The sequence below is a fragment of the Dipodomys ordii genome, unplaced genomic scaffold (genome assembly GCF_000151885.1).
Source record: "Dipodomys ordii isolate 6190 unplaced genomic scaffold, Dord_2.0 Scaffold68, whole genome shotgun sequence".
Classification (NCBI taxonomy): Eukaryota; Metazoa; Chordata; class Mammalia; order Rodentia; family Heteromyidae; genus Dipodomys; species Dipodomys ordii.
Window position 1 is genome coordinate 3,003,860 of NW_012267284.1, and position 19,677 is coordinate 3,023,536.

The following is a 19,677-nucleotide window of genomic DNA, read 5'->3' on the forward strand; positions in this document are numbered from 1 at the left end:
GGACACAGCGGGACATAGCAGGGAAACAGCGGGACACAACGGGGGACACAGCGGGACACAGCTGTGTTCTGCTGTGTCCTCGCTGTGTCCCCCGATGTGTCCCTTTGTGTCCCCCTCTGTGTCCCGCTGTGTCCCGCTGTGTCCCACTTTGTCCCTCTGGGTACTGCTATGTCCTCAGCTGTGTCCCGCTGTGTCTCCGCTGTGTCCCCCGTGTCCCGCTGTGATCCGCTGTGTCCCCCGCTGTGTCCTCGCTGTGTCCCGCTGTTTCCTCGCTGTGTCCCCCGCTGTGTCCCATTGTGTCCTCGCTGTGTCCCCCCGCTATGTCCCGCTGCGTCCCCCGCTGTGTCACGCTGTGTCCCCTGCTGTGTCCCGCGCTGTGTCCCCCGCTGTGTCCCATTTTGTCCACTGATGTGTCCCGCTGTGTCCCCCGCTGAGTCCCCTCTGTGTCCCCGCTGTGTCCCACTGTGTCCTGGGGTTTGGAGTTTTACTCAAAAGGCAAAAGAACACTGGTGCAAGCACCCAGGAAGAGGTGTGCCTCTGTGCGCTGAGACTCCAGGGGCAGGGGTGTCCCGCCAGACAGGAAGGTGCAAGTGCGCCAGTCCTTGCCCAAGATGCAGCCACTTACTGCAGAGCCTGCTCACGTTCCCATTGCTTCTGCTCCTCCTTCCTGGCCTTCTCTAGCTCCTGCTCCAGGCTGGCCTTCGTGTGCAGCAGCTGCTTCACTTCCACCCTGAAGGCACAAAACCAGGTTCCCATGGTTGCCTGCAGAGCCCAGGAGCCCCAGTGCCTGATGGCTGTGCTTCCTCAGCAGAGCAGCACAGACCTCAGCTGCACATGGAGACCCAGGCCCCCTGGTAAATGAGCTAGACACTCCTCAAGTGTGGAGAAGAGTCCTGTCTGTCACGAAGGAAGGGATCCCTAAATGGTGGCTTCATAGATGCTGTCAGAAGTGATGTGCTTCATTAAGAACCCCCTCAGGGGCTGGGAAGGTGGCTCAGTGGTGGAGTGCTTGCCTTGCATGCATGAGTCCCTGGGTTTGATTCTTCAGCACCACATAAGCAGAAAAACCTAGAAGTGGTGCCTTTCTAATCTGAGATCACTCTGCCTCAGATCTCACTCGCCACACAAATTTCTCTCTAGGAAACAGGGCAGTCAGCCCACTGGGAGACAGGTGTGGTCCACCCCATGACATGAGAGGTGGAGGCCTGCCCGGGACAAGGGCACAGGCACCTACTCGAACTCCAGCAGCTGTCCCCGCAGCCAGCTGCGCTCCTGCCGCAGCTCTCGCATGGCCTCCTGCAGGGGCTCCGGCTCCTCCGATGGTGGTGGTGGCTGCGGTGGAGGCGGTGGTGGAGCTTTTGGTAGCTTGTGCACAGACGTGCTAGACGTGGACGGGGGCAGAGGATTCAGCCTCGCCAGCTCTGTGGTTGGGAGCTTTACACCCTCTTGCGAACTCAGTTTCTGGAGGCAACATAGACATTTGTGAACATTATTACCACTTGGGAAAGCCAGATGATGATGAGCCATGGAGAACACTTTGTTCATGGACCATGAGCCACACGTACAAGGCTCCAGTATGTGGAAGTGTGACTGTGGGACCCGGGATCGGAGGGGGACAGCTGAGGGGCTGGGGGAAGGGGTGGCCTCGGAGCCTCTGGGCAGCAGCAAAAAGGGCAGGAGGCAGGTGAGAGTTAAGTGCCTCTTCTATTTGTGCTCTCCCCTTCAAGTCAAGCAGTCCCCCCTTAGGGCTTTCCACCTTGAACCAGGTACCAGTTGTGCCAGCAGAACCCTGGGTCACACTGACCATGCTGACCTCATTCCCCTGGGCCTGGGACTACTGCTCCCACTTCACAGTCCTGCCCTGCCCACTTGCTTGCATCTCCCAGCCAGCTTTACTTGTAACACACCACAGTGCATGGCAGTGCCTTACATGTGCTACTTTGGATATGTGCGAATATATTTCAAGTGTTCTCCCCTAGGGTTTGCTCTGCTTTGCCAAAGAGCCGAAGGACATAGTGGAATGCAGGACCAGGCACACCCATGTGGGCTGAGGAAATGCCACCTCCCAGGTTTTTTGGCTGGAAGAACAGCTTCCCGCACCCTCAAGAGTCACAAGGGGTAAAGAAGAGTTTGGAGGAACTGCAGAGCAGAGTCCACAGGATGCATGCACCACTGGGCTGTGGGGACTCAAGGGTCATGTGCACCCACCTGTGGCTACACAGGACATTCACTCATGCGGGCTCTGTGGCTGTTTGTTTACTTGGCGGTACTGGGTAGGCAAGAGCTCGCTCTATCATTTGGCCTAAATCTCTATAAAAAGAGAGCCATAGCCAGGTGCTGGTGGCTCAAGCCTGTAATCCCAATTACTCAGAAGGCTGAGATCTGGGGATCACGGATTAAAGCCAGCCCAGGCAGGAGTCCTTAGGATTCTTATTTCCAATTAACTCTCGGGGGGGGGGGAAGACCCACAAAACAAAACCCAGAAGTGGAGCTGTGATTCAAGTGGTAGAGGATTAGCCTTAAGTAAAAAGCTCAGGGACAGAACCCAGGTCCTGAGACCAGCACACAAAAACCAACCCAATCTAGTCCTCAGGGCCTGTGCTCTTTGATTGTGCTTGGGGCCACGTGCTGACCAGCCACTGTGCACACCCATCTGGCGACCTGTCTTCACTGTGCATTCCTTGGCGGAGCCCGCGCCACTCACTCACCCTTTCCAGTTCCGCAATGCGTCTCAGCAGCCGGGGCTTGCTCCAGTCCACATAACCTAACCGGAAGGGCAGGTGTACACAGGCCTCTGTAGCTGCATGGCCTTCTCAGTGATGGCCTCCTTGCCTCCCCCTGTGCAGCTATCAACAAATTCCTGGCCCAGAGACGACTGACATGAAAGGGCTGTCCGAAAGCACAATACTAATGCTTGAAGTATCCTGGTTTAACCCAGCAAGGTCGCCAAGGACTTCTGCCTTGCCAAACCCCAAGCTCCATCCTTGGTACTTACTCCAAGCCCTCTGGCACAGCTGCTTCTCGGGCTACTTCCCAGTCTTCCTGAGCGCAGGGCTGACCTGCTCTTCTCCTCGACTCCTGCTCTTGCTTGCTCTCAAGGCAGCCTCCCTTGGTTCCACACTCAGCAGACCCACACACTGCCCACGGCCTGCCTCCACCTTCCCGCGCCTCAGACCTCACCTGCCCCACAGGCCATGCCACCGCGTGGTCACCATGGCAGGGGAGCCTGTGCTCTGATCCCATCCTGCTCTACCTCCAGGGCCTAGAACATGGCTGCCACATTGTAGGGTCCCGACATGTCTTCTTTGAGCCGACACATCCACTTTCTAGAACAAGCTGCCCACAGCACATGCCCTTCACATCACTGGGGCCACCTCACATCTCCCCTGGCAGAATGAGACCTTACCTCCTCCCTCATGTCTGTCCCCCCGCTCCCCCTCCCCACCAGTGGTCTGCGGGAAATACTCTTTGTTTTGGAGACGGTGGGCGAGTTGCTTAGCACGCGGTCCAGGTCTTCCTTCAAGCTCTGGTTCTCTTCGGTCAGCTCCTGGACGCTGCGGGACAGGTTCAGCAGGGCGCTGCTCATCTTCCTCTGTCTTTTCAGGCCAGGCTTCTCCATCAAGGGCCTGGCAACAATAGAGGCAAGGCTGAGGCTAGGTTTCTTGACTGGCTTAAAATGGCTTCCAATGAGAGATGAGCTTCAAGTCTTGGCCTGTTTCTTTCTGGTGGGGAGCTGAGTGGTCTTACAGTTGAGAATCTACAGTCAAATAGGAACACTAACTCTGAACCCCAAATAAAATGTTAACCCCGTGATAGACTCCATTCTTTTTTTTTTTTTTAATCAGTTATGAGGCTTGAACTCTGGGCCTGGGTGCTGTCCCTCAGCTCTTCAGCTCAAGACTCGCGCTCTACCACTTGAGCCACAGGTCAACTTCTTGTTTTCTGTGGTTCATTGGAGATAAAAATCTCAGACTTTCCTGCCCAGGCTGGTTTTGAACCAAGATCTTCAGATCTCAGCCTCTTGAGTAGCTAGGATTACAGGCGTGAGCTGCCGGTGCCCAGCTTTGTACTCCTATTCTTATTATAAAAATTGTATTCAGGGGCTGGGAAGGTGGCTCAGTGGTAGAGTGCTTGCCTTGCATGCATGAAGCCCTGGGTTCAATTCCTTAGCACCACATAAGCAGAAAAACCCAGCAGTGGCTCTGTGGCTCAAGTGGTAGAGTGCTAGCCTTAAGCTGAAGAGCTGAGAGACAGCGCCCAGGCCCAGAGTTCAGGCCCACAACCAACAACAACAAAAACTGTATTCAGAGCCGGCACCAGTGGCTCACTCCTGTAATCCTAGCCACTCAGGAGGCTGAGATCTGAGGATTGAGGTTCAAAGCAAACCTGGGCAGAAAAGTCTGTGAAATTCTTTATCTCCAATGAACCACCAGAAAACCAGAAGTGGTGCTGTGGCTTAAAAGTGGTAGAGCGCTAGCCTTGAGTTGACACCCAGAGTTCAAGCCCCACAATCGATCAAAAAAAAAAAAAAAAGATTTATCTGCAAATTAGCTGAACACCAGTGGTGCACACCTGTAACCCTAGCTACTTAGAGGAGGTTGAGATCCATAAGAATGCAGTTCAAGGCCATCCTGGGCAGAAAATTCTGCAAAATCCCATCTCCAATTAATCAGCAAAGAGGCAGGCTAGAAGCATAATTCAGTGGTAGAGTGCTAGCCATGAGTAAGAAAGCCAAGCAGGTGTGAGGTTCTGAGTTCAAACCCTAGTGCCAGAAAAAAAACCAAAACAACTACCAAAAAAAAAAATCCCTGTAAACTAAAACCAGTGCTCATGGGGCTTTTGAGGAGAGCCATGCATGTGTGGAGGGCTGAGAAATCTCTGAGGCCATGCCATCCTCTCATGGGGAGACAAACCCTCTTTTCACTGCTTGTTTAGGGCAGAAAGACACTACTACACCTTTGTGGCTTTGAGTTGTGAGGTCACTGCTGGAGATGGCCCAGGGCACAGCTGAAGCACTGTCCAGCTTTCTGCATGTGATGAGGCCATGAAGGTATGCGTACAAGGGCCCGGCTAGGGCAGGGCAGACAGAGTAAGGAGGAACACAGAAAGCTGCTGCTGAGAGCATGGAGGTTGCCAGAGCCTGAGCCTGAATCACCCAGAGCTGAGGCGCAGGCTCTGCTGACCCAATGCTCATGGGAACTTTACGGAACAATACTCATTTCTCTGTCTCTCTCTACTGTGTATGTCCTGGAGCTTGAAATCAGGGCCTAGGTGCTTTGAGCTTCTTTTGCTCAAGGCTGGTGCTTTACCACTTGAGCCATAACTCCAGTTCTGGCTTTTTGGTAGTTTATTGGAGATAAGTGTCTCATGGAATTTCCTGCCTGTGCCAGCTTTGATCCTCAGATTTCAGTCTCCTGAACAGCCAGGATTATAGGCATGTCCAGCTAAGTCTGCCTTTTTATTGGCTGAGATGGGGTCTTGTAAACTTTTTGTCTAGGCTGGTCTTGAATCAAGATTCTCTCAATCTCCACCTCTTGAGCAGCTGAACTTATAGACACAGGCTATTGCGTCCAGCTTCGCCGAACTGATGACTGAGCCCAGGATCTCAAGCATGCTAAGCAAGGGCACTACCACTTGAGTTAGGCCCCAGCCTTTGATTCGGGTAAAAGCAGTGGCTCAAGGATCTGCTTAGTAAGGCAGGTCTGCCTTTGGCAGTGCTAGTGGGAAAGTGCCAGGTGGAATGAGTCATGTGTGGAGTATGGGTCAACTGTAGCAGGCATAGTCACGAGGTACAGCAGCAAGCCAGGTGCGCACATGCAGCTCTTGCCCCACAAGGATGCAGCCACGGGCCCTGCTGCCAAGGCAGACGTGAGGGAGGGGCCGCTTCCTGAAGGGGCTACCTGCTGCAGGATTGGCAGAAACATTAGAAACCAGCGCTGAGCAATACGTACTTCTTCCCTGATGCTTCGGAGCTCGCCAGCAGAGTCTGGAGACGGTGGATCTGGAAGGACCAAATGAGAGTGTCAGAAAAACATGTGAGTATGCCATCAGCCTTCCCCATTTCTGCCTCCTGTGGGACCACACACTAAGCTGCTGGGACTTGTGGTCATGCTGCACTGCGCATGCATGGCCAGCATGACCCTGGCTGGCAGTTGCTTCTCCCAACAGGCCTGGTTGAGAGCATGCACCCTGCCCACATCAGGAGCACCCGTACCTCCTCGTCGTAGGTCTCCATGGCGATCCGCATTTCCTCCAGGTTGGTAGTCTTCATGTCTGCCTGAAGTTTGCTGGAAAACCAAAACCCAAGTTCAGAGTTACCACAGCAAGGCCAGGGTCCAGGGCCATGTGGACATTCAGGGAAGGGATGACTTTGGAAGAGAACTGGGATGGGAAAGAGGTCTTCTGTGGCTCTGGCCTTCAATAAGTGTAGCGGCTGACAGAGGATGCATGTGCAGCCCTTCCCAAGCAGGCTGCCTCAGGCTGCCTCAGCAAGCAGATGAGCCGCAGAGCACCAGGGCCAGGGAGGAGTGGGTGAAGAGAGGGATGAGGTTTAAGAGTTATTTTCTGTCTCGGGTTCCTGACATGCTAAGGGCCTCACACTATAGGTGCCAAGACACAGGAGAGTGGAGCACCCAGAAACTCAAAAGCAGACTCCAAGAGAAACAAGGAGTGGGGGACTGCAGGATGGGATGCAGGAGTGGGGGGGGTCCACAGGAGTGGAGCCTGCAGGAGGGGAAACAGGAGGGGGGTCCACAGGAGAGGACACAGACCAGACAGGTGGACGCGGTTTTCCCTTGTCCCTCTGTTGGGAGCGGTCTTGCTATGTAGCTCAGACTGGCCTCACACTCAATCCTGAGCGATACGCACTACCAAGCTGGTGACGGTGTCCCTTAAACAGCATTAACTACAACCAAGACAACATTCTCTTGGCACTAAAAAGACCAGGAAATGTCGGGCGCTGGTGGCTCACGCCTGTAATCCTAGCTACTCAGGAGGCTGAGATCTGAGGATCACGGTTCAAAGCCAGCCCGGGCAGGAGAGACCATGAGACTCCTATCTCCAATAAACCACCAGAAAACCAGAAGTGGCGCTGTAGCTCAAGTGGTAGAGCGCTCGCCTTGAGCTGAAGAGCTGAAGGACAGCGCCCAGGCCCAGAGTTCAAGCCCCACGACCGACCAAAAATAAATAAATAAATAAAAAGACCAGGAAAAAAGAAGATGGGGAAAGAAACATGGACAGCTAAGCTACAGACCAACTGCAAGACAGGCCCAGTGCCATGTAGCCAGGGGAGAGAATGGGGCATTATGGGGAGACGGTAGATTTGGCACCAGCGACCAAGAAAAGGATGCTGGAGACAAACAGACACTAGCAAGAAAATAGAGATGCAGGAGCAAGCGGTCGGTCCCTGCTGGCAGGGGCCGAGGGCGGGCATGCTCACACCTGATAGTGCCGTCCTTTTCCTTGCACTGCTGTTCCAGCCGGAAGATCCTCTGCTTGAGCCCAGTGATGACCTGCTGGCAGAGGGAGGCCACTTCAGCCAGCATCTCTGGAACCTAAGCTCTCCCTACTCTTGCTGGAGGCTCAGGCCCATATGAGTCACACAATCCCACCCCACTGGCCCCTTCCACTTGTCCATCCTTCCTTCTTTCCTAATGCTGTCCTGCCATGTAGGCCACTGCCCAACTCACTCAATGTGCAGGGGACAAAGAGCACAAGACACAGGCAATGGTGGCAGCAGCACCAGTGGTGGCAGCAGTCCCTGAGCACACTGCATGCCTGGGAGAATGGGCAGGCTGCACTGTCCACCACTTCTCTCCAGAAAGCTAATGAGACCCTCTGTCTTTCCTCAAAACAATTATGGCTTTATGGAGGAGGCCACTCTCCTCGCCTGCCACCCCTCAGCAGGCACCTGCCCAGCCCGCAGGGCACCTGTTGTGCAGGGGCCCACTGCTGGGTGCACACGCTGAGTGCAGGCACACCAGCACACTGGAGAGTGCAAGCTGCCCTTCTCAGTCCTCCTGACCCCCAGCTCTTCCTATATGTATACATCTGCACTGTTCTACAACAGGACATACAAATTCTGAGAGACTCTTCTTTCCCATTAACCAGCAAAAAGCCAGAAATGGAGACGTGGCTCAAGTGGCAGAGAGCCTTGAATGCAAAAGCTGAGAGATGAGGCTGTGAGTTCAAATCCTAGTTCAAATCCTGGCACATCAAAAAACAAAACAAAAAACCCCCAACCATTTGACTGGTATGACTGTGAAGCTTGATTGTCAGGTTTCAGCTTGCTAAGTAGCTGGGATTACAGGCATGTTCCACATGTCTGCAGTGGGCAGCATTTGACCAACTACTGCCTTTGCAGTAACATTCACTAACAATACTGTGTAGGTGCCAGGCACACCAGTTCTGCTGTCACTGAAGGTAGTTTTGATCTTTTGTGTGGTTTGTTGCTTTACAGTGTGGGCTTTGCCCAGCAGTCTAACTTCTTTCTTTCTTGCTGTCTTTCTTTCTTGCAGTCTTTCTTTCTTTCTTTCTTTCTTTTTCTTTCCTTCCTTTCCTACTTACTTACTTTCTTTCTTTTCTTTCTCTTTATCTCTCTTTCTCTCCCTCTTTGGGCTTGAACTCTGGGCCTGGGTGCTGTCCCTCAGCTCTTCAGCTCCAGGCTAGCGCTCTACCACTTGAGCCACATAGCACCACTTCCAGTTTTCTGGTAGTTTATTGGGGATAAGTCTCATGGACTTTCCTGCCTGGGCTGGCTTTGAACCGCAATCATCAGATCTCAGCCTCCTGAGTAGCTAGGATTACAGGTGTAAGCCACCAGCCCTGGCTCAGCAGTCTAATTTCTTCTAAGGACGTCCTGGTGCTGGGATGACTGGGCTGGGACAGAGCTGGTGCAGCCAGGGGAACCTGACTTAGGCAAATCTGTTCCATGATTTCAGGAACTCTGTTACACAAGAGCAAACATGTCACACCTTTGTGCAAACTGAACAGCCTCACAGCACAGCTGCGGTACCAAACACACTTGCTTAGCCAGGAGTGTGGTCTGTGATCCCCACTGCTCCAGAGGCTGAGGGTGGGGATGGCCCAGGGCCAGCTGCAACACTCTATGATGCTGCCACTAACTTCATTCATTGGTTACTTGATTAATAGAACTACTTTCCTGTGGAAGCACCCAGATCCATCCAGAAACCTTTGGTAAGAACACAGGGGCAGGCCCTCATTGCCTTGACGAGATACAGCACATTTCCCCTCATACACATCACGCATGTGCTGCATTTCAGACGATGGTTCTCTTTTGAGGGTTGTAGAGATTTTTTGACACATTCTGGGCAGAAAGCAACTCTTGGGTTGCTTGGTTTCATCCTCCCTCTTGTTATATGGTTCCATTTCCAACTTAGTGTGGAGGATTTTTATGCAAATGTTGATTCTAGGTTATAGAATGCATGAGTCATATCATTACCCTACTCTCTGTACTGGGTAACATGGAAACTGGCTTCTCCATCCACAGACGGTACGGTACCTCCTCCATGCCTCTGTCACCAGGCATGTGCCCCATCCATGGACGGTGACTCCTTTATTCCTCTGTCACCTGGCATGCACCCCATCCATGGATGGTGACTCTTTTATTCCTTTGTCACCTGGCAGGTATACCAGATGCCTCAGCACGGCCACATTGCAGCCTCCCCAGCCCCAGTGCCTGTCACTCTGCGGAGGGGCACACTGCCTGATCCACCATGTCAAGGACATGGGCTGCCCTGCCTGTGTATCACAACCCAGCTGTCCACTGGACCAGCTGCCACCTTGGTTCTTATCTCTGACATTCATTTTTTTACTTCTGTGAAGCCTGCTCACCTCATCTTATTCCTTATAACAAATCCTGAGGCATCTTTTTATCACTCTATGGCTCTGTGAACAGTTCTAGAAAGTTCTGGTCCCCCTCTTCCCCTCAGCAATGTTTGTGCAAGTATAGTCCTTAGTGTCCCTACCTGTGATGTTGGAGGCAGGCTCTACTCACCCAGCCAGAATCAGGCCTCTTGTCTGCCAGAGTCCGGATGAAGTCAGAGCCCTGCAGTAAGTGGACAGAAGCAGGAGAGGTAGGTGCCTCCCCCCTTCCCCATCCCCAGGCTTCAGGTCCCACCCCACCCATGGGCCATGGCTGATTTACCCGCCCTGGGTCCAGCAGCTGCTCTATCTGCCGGTCTTTCCTGTTGTTTTCTTCTTCCAAGCGCCGCAGCTTCGTCCTCATCAGGTCCACGTCGTTTTTCTGCATGTGCAGCAACTGGAGCAGAGAGGGCCAGCACACATGTGACACATGAGCTCACATTGGGACACATGGTCCCGGAGGGTCATCCTGAGCCACAAGCAGCTTTCAAAGAAGTCTGCCTCCCTTTGGGGCGGACTGGGAAGATGGTGGGTCACAATAAGGACCTTTTATGAGGTGGTGGTAAAGATGAAGAACGTTTAATGTCCTCACTTGGAAAAGGTTTGTGCATTCTGGGAAACCTAAAAACCTGACCAGTGTAAGTTAATCCCAGGTTGGCTGGTGTGGGGGATATCCCAGCATCGTGAGGGCCAGGGCTTGATCCCAGCACCACAGGGAAAGAGGAAGAGAAGGAAAGGAAGTGAAACTTTGATATAGAACAGGAAGCCCCTTTGGTTTTCTTTCTACTTCATCTGGATGGAGTGTGAAGAAGTTAACACCAACTGGCAGAAATAAAAGCCTCCAAAATGAATTGGGCGCCAGTGGCTCACACCTGTAACCCTAGCTGCTCAGGAGCTAGGATCTAAAGGACTGTAGTTCAAAGCTAGCTTGGGCAGAAAAGTCTGTGAGACATTTATCTCTAATAAACCAGCAAAAACAAAACAAAACAAAACAAGTGGAAGATGAACTATATAGCTCAAGTGGTCAAGTCACACCTTGACCATCAAAGCAAGTAAGAGAAAGAGGCTCTGAGTTCAAGCCCCATTCTGGTCCCCTACTAAAAAGCCCCCCAGATTGTTCTCTTCAATTAAGGGTAGGCAGCCCATGACACAGCCCAGGCACAACCACAAGGGGGCACCATACTACTGGGCTAGGTAGCAGGCACCAGGGGTGCTGGAGCCAGGGGCTGCTGAGGTCACCAAACAGCAGGTCTAGGGGTAGTAGAATCCCCATTAGCATGCCACAAGAGTCAGTGCTGCACATCCACCTGCTTAGATGTGGTGAGGTGTTCCCAGAACAATGTCATGGGGGCCAGAGTCTCATGATGTAACACCCTACATGTTTCAGTGGAGAACTCTTCATATAAAGGACCAGAAAAGTCTTATTTGAATGAGATTTTTCAACAGTCCTCCTAGAAATGTTTCCTCAGCAAACATGCTTGAGAAAATTAAACAGAAGACACAGAACAAAATGGGAACGACAGAACTGGAAAGCATAAGAGCGGTTACAAACCCAGCCATGAGCACCCAGACGGCCAGGACATGCAAATTCCCACTGTGCATGAGGCAGTGTTCTGACCACAACCTGGATATTCTATTGCATTTCTTAACAAGTTGATGAAGCCAGCATGATTATACCTCATGTAGGGAGGGTATTGGGGTTCAAACCCCACTCTAGCTCTGACACTCAGTATGTCCCCAGCCCTATCTTTTTTACTTGTGACAGGTGTCACTAAGGTGCTCAGTCCGGCCTCAACTTTGAGATCTTCCTGTCTCTGCCTCCCAAGTAGCTGGGATTACAGGCATGGCCTCCATGCTTGGCTACTTTCCCAATTTTCTAACAGGAAGCAGAGGCACTGTGCACAGGAAACTGCGGTGATGATCAGGATCTGAGAACACAGCAGTGAAACGCAGCCCACACCTTTGGGAGTGTGGGAAACAGGCTAATTTTTATCCAGATATGCATTTGAAGAAAGCTGGTACTTGTTCCCAGAAGCCTAGCTCTAGGTGGAGAAGCTTTCCCCAAGGCCACGCAGCTGACTCTTAACCTAATGGGAATTCCCCCTATGATCCCAGACAACGGCCAGGCCTCATTTAACTGACTGCAGTCCACACACACATAGCTCTACAGTGCAGCCAGCCAGGAGGGCCACACGGAGATTAAAGTGACAGAGTGAGCCCAGTTAACTGCTCAGGCAACAGCATCCATGGGAACTAATACGATGATGTCACATGAGGCCATCCCACCTCACCAAGTGTGTGGCTATGGGCGCAGGTACATGACCTCTGTCCTGCTGGCTAAGTGAGGCAGCCCCCTTTCAAGGTGCCCACAAATGGCACTGACTGTAATGAAGGCCCTGTCTACCTGCAGGCTTCTAAAGCACAGAAGTTGGACAGGGTGTGTGGAATTGCCACGTGGGCAGGTCACTTGAACAGGTTACAATGCCACATCAAGTGCCCCTTTTGTGCTACTGAAAGCTGGCACGGGACCATCGCCAGCCCACCACCCTTGGAGTAAGTGTAGTGAGTAGGAGCTGGCAGGGGTGGGAGCTGAAGCATGGGTGCTGTCCAAGGCAGGTGTCACCGTCTGTGCACCTACTGTGGCCTTACTTGGCCAGCATGTGAGTGACACTCAGACTACCCAGAGGGCACACCCAAGCCCTGACATGGTTAAAGGCAGATAGGTGCTACCTTCTTCAGCTCGGTGATCTCGTCGTACATGTCTTCTTTCTCTCTGTAGATGGTGATTCCTGGGGTGTGGCCTGGAGGAACACACAGGCTCTCAGAGGTCATCACAAGGGAGAGAACTCTTGGCTACCCCTTAGTGGAAAGCTGGAAGTTAGCGGTACTCCCTTTTTAAGCAGACAGTGATAAAAGGACCAAAAGTCTCTCAACAAACCAGGCCTGGTGGTAAGCCAGTAATCCCCACTACTTGGAAGGCTGTAACCAGGATCACTTTACTCCAGCCCAGCCCAGCCCAGCCAGCATGCTCAGCAGGGCTGATGCATTGCCTGCATGATGAGCTCTTGGTCCCATGGCTTCGCTCAGATAAGTCAGGGATGCAGCTGGTTCTGGGTGGGGGCCCTCCCAGTGAGTGTGAACTCCATGGGTTGGGCTTGTCCTCCTGGCTTGAATGCAAAGGCAATGGAGGCTTTCCCATTCTGCACCTAGGTTGTAAGAAAACTCCATCACCCAGAAGACAGCCGGCTAAGACATCCCTGTTGAGGCTGCTTCAGCACAGGCCCTCAAGGTCAAATCATGAGGCCCTGGAATGTAGCATTTCGTAGCACCTGCTATATGATGTAAATGGTATAGTCCCCCCCAGGAGTGGCGTCATGCTGAACAGCTTGCACAGCCCCCATCAATGACACTGTGGGCTCTGTTAGCTGCTGGAGCTGGCCTTGCCACACCTCAGCCTCTCAGCAGTGGATGCAGAAGAGCAAGAGGGGCCCCTGTGTCACTTGAGCAAATCCAAGGATCATACCCAAGTGTCCTGAGACAGCAGGCATGGTGACACCCAGGGAGCACTCTCTCTCCAGTTGCCCTACAAGTACCTTGTTTAGCAGCGCCCAGCCAGAGCTTCGGCGGTGTCTGGGACAGCCTGCTGCTCAGAGGCATCCCCCCTGTGGTTCGCAGGGACCGCCAGGACGTCATTTTCCGAGGCTTGCTGTAGTAAGGTGACTCTGGAAAGCCAACACATGGTTAGCAGTGTGCCCTGACATGCAGGAATACAGAGACAAAAATGGGAAGGGGAGGCATGGCTCAAGTGGTGCAGTGCCAGATTTGAGTGAAAAAACCAAGTGATAGCACAAGACCCTGAGTTTCAGCCCAAGTACTAGCACAAAAAAATTAGGACAAAAATGGAAAAAATTAATTTTGTTTGCTTTTTGTGGGCCTGGGTACCATCTCTCAGCTTCTTTTACTCAAGGCTAACACTCAACCACTTGAACCACAGCTCCACTTCTGGCTTCTTTTTGGTGGTTAATTGGAGGTAAGAATCTTATGGACATTCATGTATGGTCTGGCTTCATGATCCTCAGATCTCAGCCTCCCAAGTAGCTAGGATTACAGGCCTGAGCTACCAGCACCCAGTTGGTAAAACTAAATATTCAAAAATATACCTACATCATAACTATTTTGTTAAAAAGCAAAGGGTAGCTGGGTGCCAGGGGCTCATGCCTAGCTACCCAGGAGGCTGAGATCTGAGGATCACAGTTCAAAGCCAGCCTGGGCAGGAAAGTCCATGAGGCTACTATCTCCAATTAACCATTAGAAAACGGGAAGTAGTGCTTGGCTCAAGTGGTAGAGCGCTAGCTTTGAGCTGAAGAGCTGAGGGACAGCACCCAGGCCCAGAGTTCAAGCCCTATGACTAACTAAAAAAAGGCAAAAGGTCCAGTTATCTTATTTATTTATGTGATAAGGGGCTCTTGCTATACTGATGGCTCAGGCTGGCCTTGAACCCCTGGACTCAGGTGTTCTTTCTACTTCAGCCTCCCAAGCAGCTAAGACTACAGATAAACCATGCCCAGCTTTATGACTAATTTATATATGTACATATTCATTTATATTTCTTTTAATTTTTACCGTAAATACAATAATGGGAAATTTATAAGAATGAGAAATTCTACTAATATCCTAATTCTACCAGTATCATGGTAGCCTAATCCAAACTATTCAGATATTTATACTTTTAGTCACCATCATGTAAATGTGTAATTATATCTAATATGATTTTCTTTTTTTACTTGGTGGTACTGAGATTTGAGCTCAGGCCCTTTTTTCCCTGGCTGTCTTTTGAGACAGGGTCTCACTTTTGAGACAGGTCCAGACTTGCCTGGACTATGGTCTTGTCTGTACTTCCCTCCCTTGCTGGGTGACAGGTGCACAGCACAATGCCCAATCCTTTGCCTCAAACCATCATTCCCTGATCACTGTCCCTCCCCACCCCCAAATAGCTATGAGAGGGTTTGAGCTGTGTGACTCAACCTGTAATTATTTTCTCACGTTGCTACATAGTGGTATAATAGGGACATTTGAAAATATAAAATATCTAGAAGAAATGAGGGCTGGGGCACCTGCCTACCAAGTACAAGCCCTACCAAACCCCAGTACTATCAAAAGAGGGAAAGAGAGACAGAGAGACAGAGACAGAGAGACAGAGAGAGAAAAGGAGAGGAATCATACTTTTCCAGGGCATCCTTGATTTTGTTATTATGAAGAATAAATTTTTTAAATTATTTTTTATCTGTGATTCATCTCCTTAATTACATAAAATAGACAAATATATAAAAATAAAGATATTGTGGAGTATCTATTGGTACTGGGACTTGAAAGCAGGGCCTTATATACTTGCTTGCTGTTTTGCACATGTCTGGTGCTTTACCATCTCAGCCATGTCTCCACTTTTAGTTAACTGGAGGTAAGAGTCTTCTAGTTTTATCTGCCTGAGCTGGCTTGAACCTTGATCCTCAGATCTTAGCCTAGGATCACAGGTGTGAGCCACTGGCGCCTGGCTCAGTCTTTTTTTCTTTTTCAGTACTGGGACCTCATGTTTGCTAGGAAGCACTTTACCACTGAACTGAATCCCTTCCTTTTGTCCTTCCTCATTTGTACTTTCCTTCTGTCTACAATTAGGACTGCACTCACTCATATTTTCTTCCATCTCTATTCCCCCATCCTTAAACCTTGCAGGTAACTAGACTGTCCAAATATCATTTTGTGTGTGTGTGTGTGTGTGAGAGAGAGAGAGAGAGAGAGATCTATTCCATTTCTACATATATCTTCTCCCCCCTCAACACAATGCTAACTCCCTCTTTTCTACTCCATTTTCTCATTAAACTCTCCCATCAAGCTCAGCTCCCACCCTTCCTGCCTTGTATAAGTGAATACCGGGTTTCATTCATTAGTGTTACCCTCACTGTCTCCTTCCCTTACAACTGTGGTTAACTCAGATCTTCCTAGATCACAAAGATACATCTTTGCTTCCATATTTGTCTAAAGACACTGGCAGAGCAGAGGTCTTCATCAGGGACTGCCCCAAACACAGGATTGTGGTTTATCAACAACATCAGCTTTTGCAGCCAAGCTTCCTCACCTCGAGTGGAGAAGCTCAGAGTCCTGAGCTTTGAAACTGAAGGTTTGACCTGTGAGCCACACACCTCCAATCTAGTAACAGGAAAGAAAGTACACCACCATACAGCTACTACATAGACTTAAGTAACCTGCAAGAAATCATCAACTATGAACTCATTACCTGACTTATGAAATGGTAACCCCTGTGTATCACCTTTGTAATGATGATAAAAATATTTAATTAAAAAAAGAAATAATCAACTAAAAGGAAACAGAAGATGGAAATATTCACCAAAAACCTCAGATGCATATATCTCAGCATAAAACCACAAAGTTCATGAGTAAACAAGGCAACATGTCGCTCTCAAAAGCTAACAACTTCACAATAAAGAGCTTAAGTGATACCGGGTGCCAGCGGCTCAAGCCTGTAATCCTAGCTACTTAGGAAATCTAAGGATTGTGGTTTAAAGCCAGCCTGGGAAGATAAATTCATGAGACTCTTACCTCCAGTTAATGAAGAAAATGTTGGAGGTTGAGCTATAGCTTAAGTGGAAGAGGTCCTGAGTTCAATCCTAGTACTGAAAAAAAAAAAATAACTAACACCAAAACAAAACAAAACTCTCAATAGAAATCTAACAGCAGAACAAGTTGATAATAGAGTAGCTAGGACTGAAGATAAAGTAGAATAAACAAATCATTCAGTCACAGACTTTGAAAAAATCCCACAAAACTAAGAAAACACAGATTGAATATGCAGGACATCTGGCACACCATGGAAAAACCAGACTTATGAAACATGGGTACAGAAGAAAGAGAACAGATACAAACCAAAGGCACAGATTAACCTATTCAACAATATAACAGCAGATAACTTCTCCAATTTTGAGAAAGACAGGCCCATCCAGATGAAGACCTATAGAACACCAAACAGGCAAAATTGAAAATATTCTTAGACATAGTATAACTAAAATACTAAATGTACAGAATAAAGAAAGAATATTGAAAACCTCAAAGATGAGACAAATTTCATATAATGGCAAGCCCGTAAGAACAGCAGGTTTCTCAACACAAACTCTAAATGAACTTTAAATGGAAGGATGGAATGGAAGGATATTATTTCAGCCCTGAAATATAACAACCATCTGGTTAAGTGTATCCACAAAACTATCCTTCATAATTGAGGGAGTAAAAAAAACCTTCCATGATAAACAAAAGGAATTCATGAATACAAGGCTAGCACTTCAAGATGCCAAGACACTTAAAGGAATCACACACACGTGCGCGCCCACTCGCACGCGCGCACACACACACACACACACACACACGAAGACAAACCAAGAACAAGAAAGGATAAACGCCACTATAAGAATAAATAAACAAATGAAAGATGTAACATCATAAAGACAAAAAAATGAAAGGAAATTCAACAGACATTTCAACATTAACACTCTCAGCTCTCCAATTAAAGGACGTGGAATGGAAGCTTATCCAAGCATGTGTTGTCTACAACTCTCTTACCAAGGCAAACCTAGCCTTAAGGTGAAAGGTAAAAAAAGGTCCCAAGCAGAGGCCTCCAAAGCAAGCTAAAACTGTTGAAAACTGTTGGATTTATATCTGAACAAACATATTTTAAACTAAAATCAGAAGACAAAGGAGATCACTTCATACAAATAAAGGGAAAACCCCTTAAGAGAAGTAACAGTCATTAACATACATACAAGTGCTAGATATTGAAGTACAACTAAACAAATGTTTCTGACTTACAAGTGTTTACATACTCCAGCACCAGAAACAGTGAGAGACTTCAATATTCCACCCTCTCCAATAGAGGTCATCCAACAGAGTATCAGTAGGAAAACTTCAGAACTAAACAACACTGTGGACCATAGGGAATCTCATCACACAGCTGCATGGCACACAGGCTTCTCAGCAGAGCATCTCAGGATATAATGGAATGAAACTAGACTTTTAATAAAACCTAAAGAAAATATTTGAACACATGGGATACTGAACAGCATATTGTTGAATGACTGACCAGTTGGTCACTGAATAAATAAGGGCAGAAAAAAGGGAACCTTTTGAATACACCTACCAGAACCTTTGGGATACTAGGAAAGACAGAACAATATTTACAGCCACAATGCCTGAATCAAAGAAAAGAATCCTAGACAGTTCTCAAATTGTTTAATGATATACCTAATATTCTTTTTTTATTTTTATTTTTTATTGTGAAAATACAGTACAGAGGGGTTACAATTACATGGGCAAGGTAATGAGTACATTTCTTATCAAGCATTGTTGCCTCCTCCTTTGTTTCCCCATATCTAATATTCTTAGAGGAGCAAGTCAAACCTCAAATTAAGAGATAGAAAAAAAGTATTAGGGCAGAAATTAACAAAACAGAGACTAAAAAAACTATACAAAGAATCAACAAAACAAAAAGGTGTCTCTTTCAAAAAATTAAGACTGATAAATCCCTGGCCAATCTAACCAAAAGGAGGAGGGAAGACTCAAATTAGTAAAACTAGAAACAGAAAAGGGGATAGTACAACAAGTATCAATGAAATCTGGAAATATCATGAAATCTGGGGATACTTTGAAAACCTACACTCAGATGGGAAAATCTAGAAGAAACAGATAAATTTCTTTTTTTTGGGGGGGGGTCCGGTCGTGGGGCCTAAACTTTGGGCCTGGGCGCTGTCCCTCAGCACTTCAGCTCAAGGCTAGCACTCTACCACTTGAGCCATGGCGCCACTTCCAGCTTTTTTTCTTTTTGTTTATGTGGTGCTGAGGAATCGAACCCAGGCAAGCGCTCTACCACTGAGCCAACTTCTCAGCCCGAAACAGATAAATTTCTAGGTACAGCTGACCTACCAAAATTGAATCAAGAGGAAATAAACCACGTAAACAGAACTATACAAGTAATGAGACTGAAGTGGTAATAAAGAATCTTCCACAAAGAAAAGTCCAGGACCCAGTGGATTCACTGCTGAATTTTAATAGGCCTTTAATGAACACCAGTACTCCTCAAACTTTACCATGAAATAGGGGAGGAACACTAAACCAGATGATGACACAGTAAAGAGAGAGAGAGAGAAAGAGACAGACAGACAGATAGGCAGGCAGGCAGACAGACAGAGACAGAGAGACAGAGGGAATTACATATTTATCCCTTCAATGAACATAAAAACAAAAATTCTCAATGAAATGCTGTCAAGGCAAATTCAACAGCATCTTAAAAAGATCAATACCCAATGATCAAATTGGATTTCATCTCAATGATTCAAGAATGGTCAACATACATAAAACGAATTAACATAATACACTGTACAAACAGAATCAAGGACAAAAATCACTTGATCAGCTCAATGATGTAGAAAAAGCTTTTGACAAAATTTACTATCTTCTCAGAGAACAACTCCAATTTCAAAAGCATCCTTTAAAGTTGGGCACCAGTAGCACCTATAATCCTAGCTATTCAGGAGACTGAAATCTGAGGATTTCAGTTCCGCTCAAGCAGGAAAGTCCCTGAGATGCTTACCTCTAATTAACAAAGAAAAAGCTGGAGGCAGAGTTGTGGCTCAAGTGGAAGAACTATCCTTGAGCAATGAAGCTCAGGGACAATGCTCGGGCACTGAGTTCAAGTCCTAGGATCAACACACACACACACACACACACACACAC

The 19,677-nt window shown here is 48.6% G+C and overlaps 1 protein-coding gene across 1 annotated transcript in view; it reads right to left on the reverse strand.

The window, feature by feature from the left end:
• Positions 1 to 19,677, reverse strand: part of Iqce (IQ motif containing E) — a 39,379-nt gene that overhangs the window by 15,481 nt on the left and 4,221 nt on the right. The window contains exons 4-14 of the mRNA XM_013023365.1: positions 13,476 to 13,604; positions 12,613 to 12,683; positions 10,166 to 10,279; positions 10,016 to 10,066; positions 7,441 to 7,511; positions 6,215 to 6,287; positions 5,952 to 6,001; positions 3,466 to 3,626; positions 2,709 to 2,764; positions 1,235 to 1,461; positions 626 to 730 (exon numbers count right to left, since the gene is read on the reverse strand). Of these exons, the coding sequence (XP_012878819.1) occupies positions 626 to 730; positions 1,235 to 1,461; positions 2,709 to 2,764; positions 3,466 to 3,626; positions 5,952 to 6,001; positions 6,215 to 6,287; positions 7,441 to 7,511; positions 10,016 to 10,066; positions 10,166 to 10,279; positions 12,613 to 12,683; positions 13,476 to 13,604 (1,108 nt within the window). The remainder of the gene's footprint in view (positions 1 to 625; positions 731 to 1,234; positions 1,462 to 2,708; positions 2,765 to 3,465; positions 3,627 to 5,951; positions 6,002 to 6,214; positions 6,288 to 7,440; positions 7,512 to 10,015; positions 10,067 to 10,165; positions 10,280 to 12,612; positions 12,684 to 13,475; positions 13,605 to 19,677) is intronic.